General features: G+C 30.1%; 5 protein-coding genes across 8 annotated transcripts; 1 reads left to right on the top strand and 4 right to left on the bottom strand.

Annotated features, from left to right (window-relative positions):
- Positions 1 to 51: 51 nt before the first annotated feature.
- Positions 52 to 8171, bottom strand: Acf (ATP-dependent chromatin assembly factor large subunit). Of its 4 annotated transcripts, none has more exons than XM_069125333.1 (14): positions 7734 to 8171; positions 7122 to 7260; positions 6831 to 7045; positions 6539 to 6761; positions 6236 to 6465; positions 5479 to 6152; positions 4935 to 5399; positions 4373 to 4863; positions 3521 to 4297; positions 3230 to 3444; positions 2942 to 3126; positions 2650 to 2763; positions 1942 to 2293; positions 52 to 1420 (listed from the first exon to the last, which is right to left on the bottom strand). In XM_069125333.1, the coding sequence occupies exons 1-14, from the start codon at positions 7844 to 7846 to the stop codon at positions 1249 to 1251; spliced, it is 4365 nt and encodes a 1454-aa protein (XP_068981434.1). In that variant the 5' UTR covers positions 7847 to 8171; the 3' UTR covers positions 52 to 1248. The 4 variants fall into 4 exon arrangements, with proteins under 4 accessions (XP_068981434.1, XP_068981432.1, XP_068981433.1 ...); XM_069125331.1 differs by having other exon boundaries at positions 52 to 1432; positions 7734 to 8170; XM_069125332.1 differs by having other exon boundaries at positions 52 to 1432; positions 6539 to 6749; positions 7734 to 8170.
- Positions 8172 to 8621: 450 nt separating this feature from the next.
- Positions 8622 to 10052, bottom strand: Polr3F (RNA polymerase III subunit F). Its single transcript, XM_069125272.1, has 4 exons — positions 9916 to 10052; positions 9114 to 9732; positions 8881 to 9042; positions 8622 to 8809 (listed from the first exon to the last, which is right to left on the bottom strand). The coding sequence occupies exons 1-4, from the start codon at positions 9993 to 9995 to the stop codon at positions 8735 to 8737; spliced, it is 936 nt and encodes a 311-aa protein (XP_068981373.1). The 5' UTR covers positions 9996 to 10052; the 3' UTR covers positions 8622 to 8734.
- Positions 10053 to 10098: 46 nt separating this feature from the next.
- Positions 10099 to 10695, top strand: LOC138185925 (uncharacterized). The gene is made up of 2 exons (XM_069125273.1): positions 10099 to 10224; positions 10303 to 10695. Exons 1-2 carry the CDS (start codon positions 10135 to 10137, stop codon positions 10693 to 10695), a joined length of 483 nt encoding a protein of 160 aa, XP_068981374.1. The 5' UTR covers positions 10099 to 10134.
- Positions 10586 to 12751, bottom strand: Rpt2 (26S proteasome regulatory subunit Rpt2). Its single transcript, XM_069125271.1, has 5 exons — positions 12654 to 12751; positions 11779 to 12340; positions 11318 to 11704; positions 11000 to 11235; positions 10586 to 10921 (listed from the first exon to the last, which is right to left on the bottom strand). Exons 1-5 carry the CDS (start codon positions 12654 to 12656, stop codon positions 10787 to 10789), a joined length of 1323 nt encoding a protein of 440 aa, XP_068981372.1. The 5' UTR covers positions 12657 to 12751; the 3' UTR covers positions 10586 to 10786.
- A 346-nt stretch (positions 12752 to 13097) lies between these two features.
- Positions 13098 to 16583, bottom strand: LOC138185982 (dihydrolipoyllysine-residue succinyltransferase component of 2-oxoglutarate dehydrogenase complex, mitochondrial). Its single transcript, XM_069125367.1, has 9 exons — positions 16422 to 16583; positions 15901 to 15925; positions 15705 to 15756; positions 15491 to 15561; positions 15282 to 15409; positions 14868 to 15203; positions 14602 to 14777; positions 14075 to 14525; positions 13098 to 14004 (listed from the first exon to the last, which is right to left on the bottom strand). Exons 1-9 carry the CDS (start codon positions 16494 to 16496, stop codon positions 13870 to 13872), a joined length of 1449 nt encoding a protein of 482 aa, XP_068981468.1. The 5' UTR covers positions 16497 to 16583; the 3' UTR covers positions 13098 to 13869.
- Positions 16584 to 17739: the final 1156 nt, after the last annotated feature.

Here is a 17739-nt window from a genome sequence, read left to right as displayed (position 1 = left end):
CTAGCTTCTGATTTATTATATAGTTTATTATAAACAAATTTCATTTGTAAATCTATTTTAAAAGTTTATTACCAAATTAATCGTATAAAACATACATGATTACAAAGAACTGCTTCTACTGCTGTACAATATAGAGATTAATGATAATTTGTACCGTAGATTTCATGTAGGGCCAGCCTAAAATTTGTAATTTTCAAAAAATATGCTGATTATTGCAAAAAAGAAAAAGAGAAGCAAAAAGAAAGATAAGTACTATTAATGTGTTAACAATTTAATAAAACCTAAAACAAAAATGATGAAATAAAATCCTGAAGTTTCTGTAGTTTTGTGTGCATATTTGAAGCCCAGTAAAATCTACTTTATATAAATACAAGTAAAGAGATAGTAACTGTGTTTGTATCAATATATAATTACTTTTGTATGAATGCTTTTAGCATTCATAACAAAAGCTCTTAGTTTCTGTTACGCATGTATTAACTCTTAAACCATCAGTCATGTTACGCGTGATCGTACTTCACACTGCATATAGACATACTATAAAAGGCAGGTAATATGTAACATTTTACATGAATTTTATATAAGTCAAATCTTTCAAAGTTTAGAATATATTTAGGTAACCCTCCAAATTTTTTTACTTAACTATAAAGATATATAAGATGTAATCAAATTAATAACGTTAAAATAATAAATAATTAATAATATAATGTAAAACTTTGTTTGATAACAAAAAATTTGTTTATAATAATACTAACTCAAAAGACTATTCTTGTACTGGCTCAAGCATATGAAAATAGTTCATTGCTTACGCGCTTGTTCATTTGCTTATAAAATGTTCTACATTAAACAGTAATTTCTACAAAATGGTATGCGAGAGCAATTGTACCATGCGTAAAATTCTACAAATAATACTGTGCATGCTTTTTGATATAGCAAGCCTAAGAAAAAGAGTTAATCGGGATATTTGATAATTAACATAGAAGAAAATATTTTAAATACTTTTAAGCTTGCATTTTATCACCTCTTTCAATAGATAAACTTCATAAATTCTATGCGTATTTTCTAATTTTCAGTAAACGAAATCATTTTTTTAGTAATATATACTTTACAGAGCATTTTTTGCTGAATTATGAATCTGTACACAATTCAACATCAGTGTACAAATTTAGCATCAAGGTACATTTAATTTACGTATTAGAAGTAAAAATTGATATTCAATAAATATAACGATTTCAAGAAAGTATTTTATCTCTATCTTGATTTTTGAATATTTTCTGCTTCTTCATCTTCGCTAACTGCGAGACCATTTTCTTCGAATTTTGGCTTCTTTGTATCTGGAGGTCGTAGTAATTCTTCACCATGTGTCGTCAATCCTAATTCTTTGCATCGTTTTTCATAGTACTTCAATAATCTGATACCTGCTCTGTATACGTAACTATTTTTAAAAAGACATAGCCTAACTTTCAAAATCTGTACTACTTTAAGTGTTCGGAAGCCAAAGATTTTGATCTTAAATGATTATTGTTCTGGTTTCTATTGCAATAATTTCTATTAGCTCTTTTTAACTTCAAAATATACATTTAAATTACTGCAAAATTTAGTTTAATAGTAGCAAATTAAATTTTTTCATTCATTCACAAAGCTAAAGATTGTGAAATATTTAATTGTTGCATATTTTGTTAGTTTCAATATTCATTAGTTACAAATGCATGCAATCCCACTTCTATCTTTTGGTATTAGAGATACAAATATCATTTAATAATATTAATAAATATACAATATAGTATAAAGATATTATTATTATTAGCACATATAAAGTTACTGAAACACTGTACTTAAACACTTGCAATATGAACATAGCACATTAATCAATAGTATTAGTTAATCTCGCAATCTCTGGCGTCCGAACTTATGTAAAAAAATATTTGTGTTAGTAATACTCACTTGTAGACGGAACTGTGTTCTTCGTTATAAGCTTGACAATTTTCAAACACTAAATGACAATCACTGAAAAAGTGTTCCAGTGTTTCATATTCATTATTATTAAGTTTATATTTAATTGTACCAAAATCCATAGGATTGGAAATAATATCATGATAATCTGGAACTTCATCTTTTGTAACAGGTGATAGGAAAGGCCACGAATCTCTGTGATGCCTAATGTCAGAAAGTAATTCCTGCAGTCTCCCCATACATCCTTTAATTGTTCCCTTATCTTCTTCTTGTTCAATTTCAGCAGCTCTTTTAGCTGCTCTTCTGGTTTGTCTTGGTTCTGTATCTTCTGAAGTACTGCTATCTGTATATATATAAATATGTATATATACAATTAAATACTGATATTAGGATGTAAACACTTCTAAAGTAGTTAGTTAATGAAAAACATTAAAAGAATTACATTGAATTAAGAAAAGTATAAATATATTTAAAGAAAGAAAGCAAATTTAATATAAATTTTAAATGTTCTGCTTTAATAGAAGCATAAGAACCATTTGCACATACATGCAACAAAGTTGATTAACCTTAATTTAGTAATAATGAACAAATGTATAAAGCAATCCTACATATTACGTATCATTATACCGAGTATTACTATATTTGTAAAAAAAATCTGTATTCATACTAAGCAAAAGTGAATAGAGTTACAATACAGACCGTCCCAGTCTGTAGATTCTGTAGTGAGGAGGCTCTTGGCAAAGCCATGGATGCGAGAGCGTGCTGCTGCAGCGCACAGTCTCTCCTTGTCCCTTTCCCTTTCACGCCCCCTCACTAACAACATAATTAGAACTAAGAAACTGCTTTATTACATTAGTATTTAAATTAAAAAAATGTACTAAGATGTTAACACGAAATGATAATAAAATATTATGAGGTAGCGCAATATTTTCAAAGTTTGTTATAGCATTTCCTGCGACCACTAAATTTGCAAGTATATTATAATATTTACCATATCTTATGTTTGTCTTTCTGTCTTTCCTATCCTTGCAGTCTGAACAAACCCATCTTCCTCTAGGTGCTCTTGTTAACGGAGGTTCTATACATTCTACATGATAAAAATTTGAACATGTATCGCAGCTGATTAACTTTCCACCGCTTTTACATATGCAACATACATTTATTTGTTGACTACCCCTGGAACATATATTAATTATTGAAAAACTTCTTCATCTAATACTCAATGATACTTATAATTTCTACAAAATACCAAATATTTTATTATCAAAATGACACTTACATATCATCATCACTATCTTCTTCTAATTCTTCATCAACTGAATCCCCTTCTTCCTCACTTTCAAGAACACGTTTTGCACGATTATGTCGAGTTTCTTTGGTTAATATTACATCCTCCTCTAATTCATCTTCAAATTTTTTTCTCTTTTTAATTTTCTCTTTTGGTTTTGTAGGTGGTTTACATACTTTACAATACCAATCTCCATCTGGTACACTCTACAAGTAAATATTTAATATCAAATATTGCAATATAATGGAAGCTAAAAATAAAAGGATTAAGAAAATAATGTACATTTAGTTTTGGTTGCAAACAATATAAATGATGGCCTTTGTTGCACCCATCACATAGTAGCATTTTGTCGCCGTCTCGTCGTCGTCTACATATTCGACACTGAGCATTTAATGCACTTCTACTCCATGCAACACTATTTTCTAAAGTACTTAAATGTACAAACAATTGAGACCAACTCGCTGATGCCATAAGTGATTGTTCCCATTTTTCTCTGATGTCTTCGCCAAACCATTTCTTATCTTTCTCAGTGGCACCTAACGGTTTTTGTAAGTACTTTTGCTCAATAGCGTGAGATAACTGTAAAATAGCACAAGCCATTTGTTTAATGGCTAACTGCTGATTAGGATCTGGGAGCATTTCATTTTCACTTGGTGGACCTAAATATTTTCCTGCGTCTTTATAAGTTTTTGTATTAATACTTCCAACTTCTGAATCTGGAGTTCCAGGTCTGCTATGCTTTGTTTCATTTTTGATTTTGTCTAAAGACGTATTAGAAACAATATCTGCTTCAATTTCATTTGTACCATACACTAATTTATCACATTGTTTATCATATTTCCTGTTATTTATTGCGTGCCTCCATATTTCACGATCATTAACTTTCAAATTCCCTAAAGCCCCTCCTTTCACTCTGTCTTCAAAATCTAGGATATAATCTCTTAGAGTCAATTCTAAAACAATATTGACTGCCATTTCTGAAGGAAAATTTAAGTTGGCATTTTCGTATCTATTCTTTTTTGAAATCCTATTAGGATGCACTTTGATAGGTTCTGAAAACTGTATCGAAAATTTACTCGCAATGTTTACTCAATAGTAATTTTAAAAGATAAAGAATCTATCTGAAATACTTACTACTTCAGGATTAAGTTTATGTCTAGGACATTCCTCAATCACAGACATTAAACTTGACATTTCTTGTATAATATTATTTCTGAGTTCACCTTCTCTAATTCCTCGTTTACTTAAACCATTTACTAAAGCTTCTATATCTTCCGGCTTTCCAAAGAAACTCCATTTTAGTTCTGATCTCTTGCAATGCACAGGACATTCTTTGTCTCCTGTACAGGCCATTAGATTTTTTCTAATATCAAACAATTCTTGTTTAAACTCTTTCCGAGATATATCTTTTCTTGGAGACTTAAGAATATTTTTGTCAGAGAATGAAACTTTTTTAGGAGACCTTTTTGCTTTTTTAAAACTATTTTCTTTATCACTAAATTCATCTTCAAATTTATTTTTTAAATATGCATGCATAGCTTCTGTATCTAATAATTCTGGTTGATAAGGTGTACCATCAGGAATACAATTACCAGACCACCATTCATCATTCTCTACAAATATTCCTATAAGAAAAACAAAGAAAATTTACAAACATTTTTTATTAATTGAATAATATAGAAACATGAAGCTCTACCTGGTATTGATAAAAATCTCCAATATCTACGATGAGCTCTATCAGAACCTAAATAAACCATCATTTTATTATCTCTGGATGCTTCCTGAAGTTCTTTTAATTTATTCTCATATTCTTCTTTCTTTTTTTCCTCTTCACAACTGCCACGTGTAACTTTCTTTGGTATTTTACCATCATTATCTTTTTCTCGATCTCTCATTCTTTCTTTTTCTTCTTTTTCTTTCCTTTGTTCAGCTATTAAGAAAGACTTCAATTCTTTCTTTGCTTGATGAAGTTTTTCACGTCTTTCTTCTATTACATCTCGTATTGAAGCGAAAGTGAGCAACTGATTTATCAAACATGTAGCTACTTTTAACTTTTCACCTAACTCAAATTCATGAACACTACAATGACCTAACAATCTTAAAATGTATGTCTCGTTTATTCTCATAAACAGTGCAGGATCATCTTGATTTGTATAACCACCTAAAGAAATTAGGATTAAATATAATATTCGTCAATGGTTTGGTTTAGCATAGTTACATATATATATATATATATGTACCTCTTTGAGAATATCTCCACTTAGTAGCAACATCGCCAATTCGGCCTCCAGAGCACAATAAGTGTTGTCGTAGAATTTCACTTAAAGTTACATGATCTAATGTCAATTCAGATAATTTGCAACCTTGGTGCACCTGACTCCAACTAGATGCTATAGTAGAAAGTTTTACAGCCTTTGACATTGACGATGCTCCTTCATTCGTACTAATATCATTTGTTATGTCAGATGCTTGAGCATGAATTTCATCTTCTTCATCTGTTTGATATTTAAAAATGTTAGCTAATAGTAATTGTAGAAGATCGCTCCAAGGTCCAGATGTTTCTTTTAATAATAGTGCTTTTTCCAGTAGATCTAAAGTAAAACCATTTGGGAAATATGCACTAACTTCCAGTTCTTCATTAAAAAATTCTAAAAATTCTAGAATCATTACACTGTCGCCAAATTTTTCATTAGGTATGCTACTTTTGACTGGCGTAGCTTCTGGGATAGGAGAAAGATCTTCACATTCAAGATCCTCCCTTGGCTTATTCCATTGTCTTATATATGCAGCTAAAGCTGCTGATTTTTGTTTTTCCTCCTTTTTACGTTCATTTTGCAATACTCTTTCTTCTTTACGTTTTGCTTTTTCTTCAAGGGCTTTTGCCTTAAGGTCTTCCTTAAATTTCCCATTCATCCTATTTAAAAGTTTTGTAATTTTAATATATTTTTAATAACTAGACAGTGCAAACTGCCTTTAATTTAATATATATCGTTTTACCTTGGTTTGCGAAATTTTTTTATATCCACTCCTCCTTGATTCACTTTTTTTAAAGGGTTAGGTTTTTCTATTAACTTCTGTTTTGATACATCTGTAGTAAGAAATTTATCTATTGATTCCTGTTTATGTTTAACAGGCTTTTTAATACGTGATGTAAAGTCTGGAGGAGGACCAGCAAATATGGTATCAAAACGTACTTTATTAATTCCATATTTTTGTAAAACACTATCCTAGAAATGCAGAAAAATTTTCTCCATCAATATATTCACAAAATTTTTGTGTTATTGCTATTAATATACTAACTTTAATAATCCATATTCCGCTTTCATTCTGTTCACATAACTGACGTAAAAAAATTTTATTACGCTCTTTACTGTAGTGTTGTTTCCTTCTTCTCACTTGTGCTGCTTCCACTATCATGAGTTGACTAACATCAGAGTCTCCAGAGTCTAATTGTTCCACTTCATAACGAAATAATTTTGCCGGTGGATGATACTGTTGTTCTTGTGGGCTCCTATGTAATAAACTTAAATTACAATAATATGAATGCACATACACACATTCTTCATTTATATAATATAGATAAATATTATACCTGTTGTTTTCTTTGTTATATAATTTAATTTGTTGTTCTGATGGTGCAATAACTTGAAGAACATGACAATCACACCAAGAATCTTCTGTAAAACTTGCTTCTACCATTTCACCAACAAAATAACGATCCCTTGCAAATTGATATACATCCTCTATCATTTCCTTAAAGGATGATCTGTTCGTTTTACTGGCAAGATATAATATAGGTATACGTAGCTGTAATATAAAACACACAATCAACAAATCTAATATTTTAATAATGTAATACTAAATTTTTAATGAAATATCGCACCTCCATAGGAAATTCTTTAAGGCTTCTTTTTGCATTTTCTTCACATTGTAAAGCCTCCTCAAAGGTCATGTTAGTTCTGCCAGTAATACTACATGACCATATAAGTGAGTTACATAAAATAATCCTCTCACAAAATTCACTGCAATCATAAAATATATAACATCCTAAATGCAATGTTATTAATATCAATGAATGCAATAACATTTTTCTAAAAGTGGATAGCAGATTTACATATCATTGCAAAGATGAAAATAAACACTTAAAAAACACGGATGTAAATATGTAATAGAGTAACAAAATAAAACTGAGATAATTTAATCTATGATCTTTTCGAAATTATCATGCAAGATTTAACTAATGACGGTAGATAAAATTTACGTGTATGATCTAAATGTTTCCTATAATGTACTTTTCGGCTTTATCTATTCAGTATAGAGCAAAAGGATATACAATAACAAATCATTAACTAGCACGTCGACATGTATTATTTACGAGAATAGCATCAAGGAAGCAAGATAATGTTGAAAGAATACGAGATATTCATGACTGAGAAATTGCATTAACGAAACTGCAGAATATGTTTCGAACTTATCTCAGCTGTCATGGTCTTACTTGTAGTCCTTGAAAATTTCATTGGTAACCTCACAGTGGAAAACTTCGTCGTCGTCTTTAAAGTCTGACGAAACGTGAAGACGTTGGAACGGCTGTTTACGAAGAAGCGGCATGTCGACTCTTGGTAAATCTACGTCTTCGTTCACGATTCTAACAAATTATAATCAATTCTACGTCGAAGATAGTGCTATACTTTTTCCGAAACACCGAGAGACACATGCAACACACGCCAACTCTTATAAACGCGTTTAAAGTTTCAACTGCTTTTTAATTTCCCCTAGAACTTGTTGCGATTTACTTGATTTGAAATTTTGTTCATTTATACGCACTGAACATAAAACTTTGATATCGTTTCACGAAACATTTCGAGTCTCATGACAAAGCACGATTTAACGGTGCTCGTGGAAGCGCGCATTCACATCTGGCATCTCAAAGCCGGAAACCAATAAAAAGAATAATGTTGCCAACATAAAGCTATTATTTAAAACGCGGGAAATAAAGATAATCATGTAATAATGTTCGTTGCGCTAATGCATTCAAAATTTTCAATTCGATAAACGTCTCTTCTTTCAACGATAATACAATTTCTACAATTATCATAAGTATTTGTGATATTATTCGTGAAGAAAATTCATTACGAACTATATAAAATATAACTGTAACATACTATCTTTTTCAAGTTGGTAATTAGTATCCGGTCTAGATATATAAACCTACTAAATTTGGCGGGAATTGTTCGCAATTTATCTAGGTAAAATTATTATGTTTTTATTCTCATACAGTTATAAGTAATAACAGCTTCTATTATAATTACTATTATTAAACAACTCGGAATTTTTCTCCTTAATCTTTGTAAATTACTATAAGATTGTATAAAATAAGCGTTCTAAATATATTTTATAGAAGTTTTATTCTCTTTTTCTGCGTAACTTATATATTTGTGTAAAAAGAGTACATACAAATAAATGATTATTTTAAATCCATATTTTTATTACAAAATATTATTCCAACCATTCCGTAATGTATTGGCACTTTGTAGGTGTAACATCACCAACATCACAACAATTTTTTCTCACCTGTATTTAAATATTTCTATATTATTAAGTCACAAAAAATATGTATGAAAAAGAAAAGTAAAACAGCTTACCGGACAAATGCCGCAAGTAGATTTAATTAATCCAGGTGGACTTAATAAAGGTTCTACTGCTCTATATAAAGTGCTTCCATCGCCTGAAAGAGTACGTTCTACTTTTCCATCATAAACTAAGGTATTCAATATCATCTCCAAATCTTCAACTGATAACTTCACCTATAAATATTTGCATTTTTTTATAATGCCCACATATATAACTTGAAGAAAATTATAATGATCATTCAAACCTTGCTTATTCCTAGATCAGAGATAAATTTCCATACTTCTTTAGATGAAGCAAATGTAACATTTCTAGCCATGATTGGTCCACCTCTACAAGAGTTCATTTGCTCCCTTTTATTCTCTAGAAATCTATAACATTGTTGATTAAGAACATCAACAAATTCCGCTTCAAAATCTTGATCTTGGTACCATGCACCTCCAGTTACAGATGTGTCTGGCTCTAAATTGTATAACATATACACTTTTTTCTTACTTGCTGCTACAGACTTAACAGCTTTGATAAATTTTTTAATCTCTAAACTTTTTAAAATTTTATTTAATTGAGTGGGCATTAAATTAGATTTAAATCTTATATCACGAATCCAAATCCCTTTATTCCCCGCTTCTTCAATGATGGTATATACAATCTTTTCCTCATTATCTGCACCTTTAGCTATTTTTGCTTTAGATGGATCTTTCAAACGATATAACAAAGAACCACCTTGCTTAAATAGATCAAAATGACCCTGAGATAAAAGTTTATTTATAATTTGAGCTCTTTGAACAGGTTGCAACTCTGGCATTTCAGTACTTAAGTCTTTATCAGATATTCCTTTTGGTCTTGTCTGTGCTAATGCAAGAATTCTGAAAATTTAAAATACCATGTTTAGATATTTTTTTCATATTTCATTTCTATAATAATAAAATATGAGGAGTCTATTATGTAATAACATAATTATTTGTATTGTACATGAGTAATGATTGTAACCTATTAACTATATACGTGGTAAATGTCATTAATTTTTAGTAAAACGAAATAAATCTTACTTTTGTTCAATTGTTTCGTATGAATTTATATCTGCATTGGTTGTATCGTGTTCCTTCGAAGTACTAGCTTCGGTTTCCATTATACTTGTGTAATATTAAAAATACAGTTCACTTGATTATCTTCAATATTTGCTAGGTTATATTCACATACTTTCACTAATTTACCTGCAACCGCAACGATAAGATTTATTATATTAAAGCAGAAATTATTTAGAAAACATGGAAAATTCTTTAAATGAATCGGATACTGAAGATTCCTTGACTATTGCTACTAAAAACTGGGATCGAATTATTAGTACTGCTAAAAAGGTACAATTTGTATACCAATATATAATTACAAAAAGAGCAATACTATTAATGCTATAAATATACTATTATTTTTTAAAGGATGGTTATAGGGAAGGAGTAGAAGATGGGTCGAATTCTGTTTTTCAAAATGGTTTTGATAGTGGATATAAAGAAGGTTTTCAAACGGCTTTTATTCTAGGAAAGTTTAAAAGTTTATTAAACGCTATACCAAAGGATGTCGAGCATCCGCAAAATATAAAAGAAATTTTTGATAAAACTAGAAGAGGCGCGTGTCATATATGTGTAGCAGAACTTCATAATAGCAATAATACACAGAAGAGTTTTGATGAAATCATCAATGAACAAAGATCGTATTCAGTGAAAGTTCTTCAAACATCGTATGAGTATTTTCAACCATATGTAAAGCAATTAAATATTAGCGAATTTGATATATTAAAGATACGAGATGTTCCAGATTTAGAAGATAATTAATTTATCAATCAAAACAGTTTTTTGTATCTTTTTATTAGCATGTATATTTTTATGCTTCAAACGTAAATAAAGAATTTTAATTGCAGAAATTTTATAAATATAACCCTTCGGGAGATCCCTCCTTTTTCCGATACAAAACGCTTTCTTTAGATTTTTTGAAATCATCACTAGTAACTTTCATACGGCGTTCGCGTAAAGCCATTAAACCAGCTTCAGTACATATAGCCTATAAGATAAAAATATTGTTTAATGTATCATTTAATTCTTTTTCCATTCAAATACCATTATATAAATAATGCTTTACCTTTATATCTGCACCTGAAAGATCATCTTTAGCCATAATTAATTCTGCTAAATTTACATCAGGTGCTAAAGTCATTCTGCTAGTATGAATGCTGAATATTCTTCTTTTTGTTTTTTCATCAGGCAATGGAAATTCTATTTTTCTATCAATACGGCCAGGTCTGATTAATGCTGGATCTAATGTTTCAATTCTATTTGTAGCCATAACAACTTTAACATCTCCGCGACTATCAAAACCTGAAAAATAAAAATACTTTGTTATTAAAATGTAAAACATAATTATAATACTGTATATTTGAAATTAAAATACTTTTCGTACCATCAAGTTGATTGAGGAGTTCTAACATAGTTCTTTGAATTTCACGTTCTCCACCACTATTGCTATCATACCGTTTTGTGCCTACAGCATCTATTTCATCTATAAACACAATAGAAGGGGCATGCTCTTCTGCAACCCTAAATAATTCCCTAACAAGTTTGGGACCATCTCCTAAATATTTCTGTATAAGCTCAGAACCAACAACTCTCAAAAAGGTTGCAGAGGTTTGATTAGCAACAGCTTTTGCTAACAATGTTTTTCCAGTTCCTGGAGGACCATAAAGTATGACTCCTTTTGGAGGTTTAATACCCATTTCTTCATAATACTCTGGATGTGTTAAAGGTAATTCTACAGATTCCTTGATTTCTTGAATTTGTGTATCAAGTCCTAAATAATGAAATATGTTTGTGAATTAGTAATGTTGTATAAAAATTTGTAATAGTAATGCAAATATTTCATACCACCAATATCTGCATAAGTTTCTTGTGGAGCTTTCTCTAGTTTCATTACTGTAACCATAGGATCTGTATCATCACCTAAAACTCCAACAACAGCATGAACTTTATGATTTAATAGAACAGAACATCCAGGTTCTAATTGATCCTTATCCACAAATGATAAAATTGATACATAATGCTCAGAGCCAACAGATGTAGAAACTATTGCATGATTATCATCAATAATTTCTTCTAATGTTCCAACAGACATTGGAGTTCCACGTAAGTCATCGACTTTAGATCTTTCTTCTTCATTCTTTTCTTCTTGTGGCTTTAGTCTTTCTTGATTTCGAATAAATTCTTCTTCCATTAACAAATAATCTTTTATACGTTCTAACTTCAGAAGCTTTAGTCTACAACGTGTATGAGGTGTAACTTGTGGTAATTTTAAAGCAGCATCTGGTCCTTTTGTACGCCGCTTCTTTTTGCCTACTCTTGTTGGGATAGGTGGTTCATATTTCTTTTTCTTATCCTTATCATCCTTCTTATCACTTCCTGTACCACTGGTACCAGATTGATTCTGTCCCTGATATAATAATTTCAACTTCATAATACATAATATTTTTAATATAATTTCGAAAGAATGTTGTGTATGAATAAAAAAACACAGTTGGCAATGAATACGAAACTTTCAGTTTGAATAATATGAAATTTATCAGAAAATGTGTTATAATTAGTATAACCTAAAATGTCAAACACAACATAATATACTTATTTAAAAAGAAAGTAATAAATTTTATAATTAATTGGATATAGATGTTAAATATTTTACTATAAATTATTCTAGAATAGTTCGAGTTCCTTAATTTACAAATAATTAAGAATGCTTTAGAAATTACCATTTTTGATTCACTGTTTGGTCACGAATCGAAACGGCGAAGTCATTCGCCTTTATATGAGCAGAATCGATTACGATTTCGATATCTTTCTTCGTAATATATCGAAATAAATCGATACGTCGAAAAAGTATTAATACAAAAAATGTTATATGTTTAAAAAAAATATGATATAAAAATTAATATATTAATATATTTTTATTATTTCTGTATGACGAATTGAACAATTAAAAGTTTTTAAAAGCAATATTAAACGAGCTTTAATATTGTTTTTTATTTATGAACAATTTACATGATCGTGTTCGACAATAGTTATTGAAAAAAATGAAAAATTGTTGCATAATCCCACGTGTTTTGAAAAATGTATAAATGACAAATTTCTTTCTCAAAAAACTCGATACGACATATAAGTCTTTGTGAACATAATTTAACAATATCGACAACATATAGATTCGTGAAATTTTATTTTAATACTTGGATACATTTATTTTTGTAATAAAGTATCTCATTCTAGCTCTTTAATTATCGCTTCTTTATAACATCTCGTTCAAAGCCATCAAAATAAAAATAAGAGCAATTAAAAATAGTAAAATACTTCTTACACGTGGTTGTCTTAAAAACGTAATGATCTGTGTACAATTTTTACAAAAAATACGTTGAATAACAATATAGAAAGTTAAAAAGAGATATAATTAAATTATATCGAACCAATTATACATTAGAAATGTATGCTTCTTTCAAGTAAAAGGTTTTAAACATTTTACAGCATTTAATTTGCTTTCTTCCATTCAATTACTATATAATGCATTTTGTGTTCGAGTCACATAGATACTAAAATATATGTTTCTTTTTTTTTCATGCCAATAAGGATTTTCTTAAATTAAGCATTAGTTAGAATTCAAAAACGTTATGATGTAGCAATTGTATTATATGTTGTAGAAAGATCGATTTACGCCGCTGTATATTAAGAAAAAAAATAAATTGAAATAATACTTTGATAATAACATAAAGTCTTTCAGATAGTAATACATTATGTTCTCTTGTTCGTGTAATATTTTTCTTCTTTTACTTTCGTTTATCACAATGATTAGTAAGTATTTGAGAATATGTAGTTTTGAGTAAAATCCTCGATGAACAGAATATAATATAACGTGTATAAAATGCTCTGAACATGATGTGAGGCGTGTTTGAAGCGATTCAATGAAAATATTTACGGGGCTTAAATGCCAGCTAAAATAATTCTAGGGTCTTCCACAGCGTCCTTGATTTTTCTTAAGAACATCACAGCCTCGCGCCCGTCAATTAATCGATGATCATATGTTAAAGCCACATACATCATTGGACGAATTTTAATCTGAAAATTATTAAAAGATCAATAAAATTTGTAATATTAGTCTTTATTAGAAGAAATTGTCGGTGTTTACCTCGCCCTTTACTGCAACGGGCCTGTCGAATACTCCGTGCATCCCAAGAATTGCACTTTGTGGTGGATTAATAATAGGTGTACCCATCAGAGAACCAAATACACCGCCGTTACTTATCGTGAATGTACCACCGTCCATATCTTCGACGGATATTTTGCCTTTTCTTGCTTTATCGCCTAAAGCTGCCAAAGCAATTTCAATTTCTGCAAAATTCTTGTTTTCTACACTACGAAGAACTGGGACAACAAGACCCTTTGGTGTTGCAACTGCGACACTAATATCAACATAGTCTCTATAAACTATGTCAGTGCCATCTATTACAGCATTTACTACTGGTTGATCTTTTAAAGCATAGGTACTCGCTGCAATAAATGGACTCATAAATCCCAGCTTTAAGCCATATTTCTTTGTAAAATTTTCTTGGTGCATTTTACGGAATTCCATAATGCGGCTGTAAAAAGAAAAAAAAAGTTAGTTATTAACAAAAAAGAAGTTAGCAATCATAGTTACAATAGATATGTAATAACCTCATATCGATCTCATTAAATGTAGTTAACATAGCGTTCGTATTTTGAGCATCTTTTAATCGTTCTGCAATACGTATTCGCATCCTGTTCATCTTTACCCGTTGTTCTGTTCTGGTGCCAAGTATTTCACGTGTATAATCAGCAGGAGGCAGTTGTACCTTTGCACCTTCCAATGACTAAAAATGTTCATTCATTTAATGAATAATAAAAAATTTATAACAGGAAGGAAAGAATTTTTATTTCTAAATTTGCACAATTACACCTACTTGAGCATGTTTAATTGCAGCAACTGGCATGGATGCTGCAGGTGCTTGTGGAGGTGGAGGTCGTGCAGCTGGTGGTGGTACAGCTGCTGAAGGTGGTGGTGGTGGTGGTGGTGGTGGTGGTGGTGGTGGTGGCGGCGGTGGTGCTGCTGTACTAGGTGCAGGTGGAGGACTTGGAGCCTTTTCAGCTGGTTTCTCAACTGGTTTTTCAGCTGGTGCTGCTCCAACTGCGCCAACATCAATGGAACATAGTTTCTGTCCTGGCTTTACTGTTTCACCATCTTTGGCAAATATCTCTTTTACTACACCAGAAGCTGGTGATGGTACAGGAACTGAAGTCTGTGAAGGGATTATCATAAATATATAAATTACAAGATATGTTTATTATCTGTAAGTTCATTTGTTTATTGATTTTACCTTATCAGTTTCAATTTCACATAAGACATCATCTTCCTTAACTTGATCACCAACTTTCTTATCCCATCTGACATCCCCCTCACTTACACTTTCCGCAAATGGTGGTACTACAACTTCCTTTATTTCCCCTGTCAATTACAAATTTACATTATGCAAGAATTTATGTATAAAATCTTAACTATATATTTTCTTCCCTAAAGATGACTTACATAATGAAGATGTTGAATGAATATGTCTTGCCTGGTCTATCCAACAGTGAAATTTCTTATATTTTGTACATCTAGATAGAAATTAAAATTACATATTAAACTTTAGTTATTAAATTAATTAACCATTTATACCACAGTTTATTCTAGATAAAGATGTAAAAAGTATTCATATTATATGGATATTTTACCCTTTTGATGTACTTTTTAAACTTACATTCGTGAGTTCTTGTTGACCACATGTTGGGTGTGGATAAATAGAATGTGCCCTACAAAAATGATTTGATACAATTAATAGTTTATGTTCATGGTTATCCCCAACGTTGATATGCCTCTCTATAAAGATAATGTTTTTAGATTTTCAACATAGCTCACCACTTCTTTATTATATCATTTTTATTTAGTAGTCTTACCTTGACTATATAAAGATCTCACAACCTGAAACAAATGTATACATAAATATAGATTCTCATTTAAAATATAAAATTAATAATTATATAAAATGTTATATAAATTTTTATATGTGTTTATATAATTTTATATACATTATGACATAAAAGTGAGTTATAAAAGAAACTAGATAAAAATAGGTAGTGCGTCTATCGAATAGATAGAAAAAGAACCTTGACCTTAAATTACACCCTGAAAAAATCGACGGAAATCTGTTTGGTTATCTAAAAAGTTTGCATCTGACGGCCACGAGGAATTTTTTAATTTCCCATTGACAGATTGTAGCCGATAGATCGAGTCATGAATCGTAACGTGTTCAAATACTGTTATATAACCGAAATGCAATAGGTAAAGGCAGTATTCCGACAACTTTGATTGGCAGGTTCTACTTCAAAGGGCGTTAGGTTCTTCTTGCTCAATATGTATGTCACAAATACGTTAACATTAATAACAAATGGAATGATAGTATTGTTTGATAATTTACCTTCGTTTGTGATATACTAAGTCTTGTTATTACACGAGGCACAAACCGCGAACAGTTGGACAGCATCGCGGTCATCCTCGAATGGAAAATTATGACTTAGATGTTTGCTCTTGACTCTTCCGATGGTCAAGAAGCAATACGACACGGTATGGTACGGTTATAGTTAGTGGTGGGGCTAGTTTGCTACGACAAATGTGCGTTCTGAAATTTGCCACAATTGGGTTCCAAAAAATACAAAATCTAATTAATCGTGTACTTAGACAAATCATGAAAGCAAATATTTACTATATTGAAAATAAATATACTGTAATTATAATAAAATGCAAATAATTAAAATTAAAATACTGAGACCTTAATGTTGTAACAATAGTGTTTTTCCATTAACGATTAGTAATCTCTCCATTAACGATTATTAACGAATACATCGCTCTTTTTTTATACAAACGGTTAGGCACTATCTAATGAAAGATAAAACAAGTAATCGCAATTACTAAATAGACAATTTCCACATAAAATATATTGAAAAAGTTAATTATATTTCATAATGTCAAAATCTTCGTTGCTAAATAAACTCATATCAGTCATATCTTTATCTACACGCTATAAGGAAAGAATTGTTTCACACATAGATGTATAAAGATGCTAGTCGTATGCGAGTCATATTGGTAAGTCGTATGCGATATGGGAATAGAAAGAGAAGGCTGCACAGAGGCCCCTTCTATTCTTGTCTATTCATTACACTACATATTTACTATATGAATATCTATATGAACTATATTATATTATATTTACTATAGAATATTTACTATATGAATCTCTACGCAGCGTTTTCTTCGTATTCCTATATCGCTTTTTCAACTTGTTCACGCATTCTATCTTTATATCTCTATGGTTTCGCATATTAAATATTATGTGAAATATGTTTTACATTAAAATTTATTGACAAATTATTAAAGAATAATAAACTCGCAACCAATAGTTTTCTTGAAATCTTAAAGTAGAGAACTACAAGGTTCTGTAATCAAGATAAGGATTGGAAAAAGTTTAATTTCAAATATCATACACTGTATCATTTATTATTAATCTGAACAAATACAAGCAATTCTTTCTTTTTCAGAGTTATTGACAATTGTTCCATATGAATTCTTGTAATTCATAGAAAAGTGTAGTAATGCATCAGTGGACCTTAATATATTAATGTTTAGAAATGTACTGTGAAATATATTTATATTGTGAAATGATTTATAATTGATTGAAATTCAATCGATTGCTTATCTTACATATTAATTCCCATCAATGTTATTGAGATTATAAGGTT

Source organism: Bombus flavifrons, chromosome 13 (assembly GCF_040668555.2).
Source record: "Bombus flavifrons isolate JBK064 chromosome 13, iyBomFlav1_principal, whole genome shotgun sequence".
Taxonomy (NCBI): domain Eukaryota; kingdom Metazoa; phylum Arthropoda; class Insecta; order Hymenoptera; family Apidae; genus Bombus; species Bombus flavifrons.
Note: the sequence above shows the minus strand (reverse complement) of the source record. Positions and strands in the feature narration are given on the sequence as shown.

Coding starts and splice junctions, on each gene's coding strand:
- Acf (XM_069125331.1), bottom strand. CDS start 7,846: ATGCCGCTTCTTCGTAAACAGCCGTTCCAACGTCTTCACGTTTCGTCA. Junction 6,153..6,235: donor AAAAAATTTCGCAAACCAAG/GTAAAACGATAT, acceptor ACTTTTAAATAG/GATGAATGGGAAATTTAAGG. Junction 5,400..5,478: donor GTGGAGATATTCTCAAAGAG/GTACATATATAT, acceptor TAATTTCTTTAG/GTGGTTATACAAATCAAGAT.
- Polr3F (XM_069125272.1), bottom strand. CDS start 9,995: ATGGAAACCGAAGCTAGTACTTCGAAGGAACACGATACAACCAATGCA. Junction 9,733..9,915: donor TACGAAACAATTGAACAAAA/GTAAGATTTATT, acceptor TTAAATTTTCAG/AATTCTTGCATTAGCACAGA. Junction 8,810..8,880: donor CTACTTGCGGCATTTGTCCG/GTAAGCTGTTTT, acceptor ATTTAAATACAG/GTGAGAAAAAATTGTTGTGA.
- LOC138185925 (XM_069125273.1), top strand. CDS start 10,135: ATGGAAAATTCTTTAAATGAATCGGATACTGAAGATTCCTTGACTATT. Junction 10,225..10,302: donor TTATTAGTACTGCTAAAAAG/GTACAATTTGTA, acceptor TATTTTTTAAAG/GATGGTTATAGGGAAGGAGT.
- Rpt2 (XM_069125271.1), bottom strand. Junction 11,705..11,778: donor AACTTATGCAGATATTGGTG/GTATGAAATATT, acceptor TTCATTATTTAG/GACTTGATACACAAATTCAA. Junction 11,236..11,317: donor ACTCCTCAATCAACTTGATG/GTACGAAAAGTA, acceptor TTTATTTTTCAG/GTTTTGATAGTCGCGGAGAT.
- LOC138185982 (XM_069125367.1), bottom strand. CDS start 16,496: ATGACCGCGATGCTGTCCAACTGTTCGCGGTTTGTGCCTCGTGTAATA. Junction 15,926..16,421: donor TTAGTATATCACAAACGAAG/GTAAATTATCAA, acceptor CATTTGTTTCAG/GTTGTGAGATCTTTATATAG. Junction 15,410..15,490: donor TCATTCAACATCTTCATTAT/GTAAGTCATCTT, acceptor TGTAATTGACAG/GGGAAATAAAGGAAGTTGTA.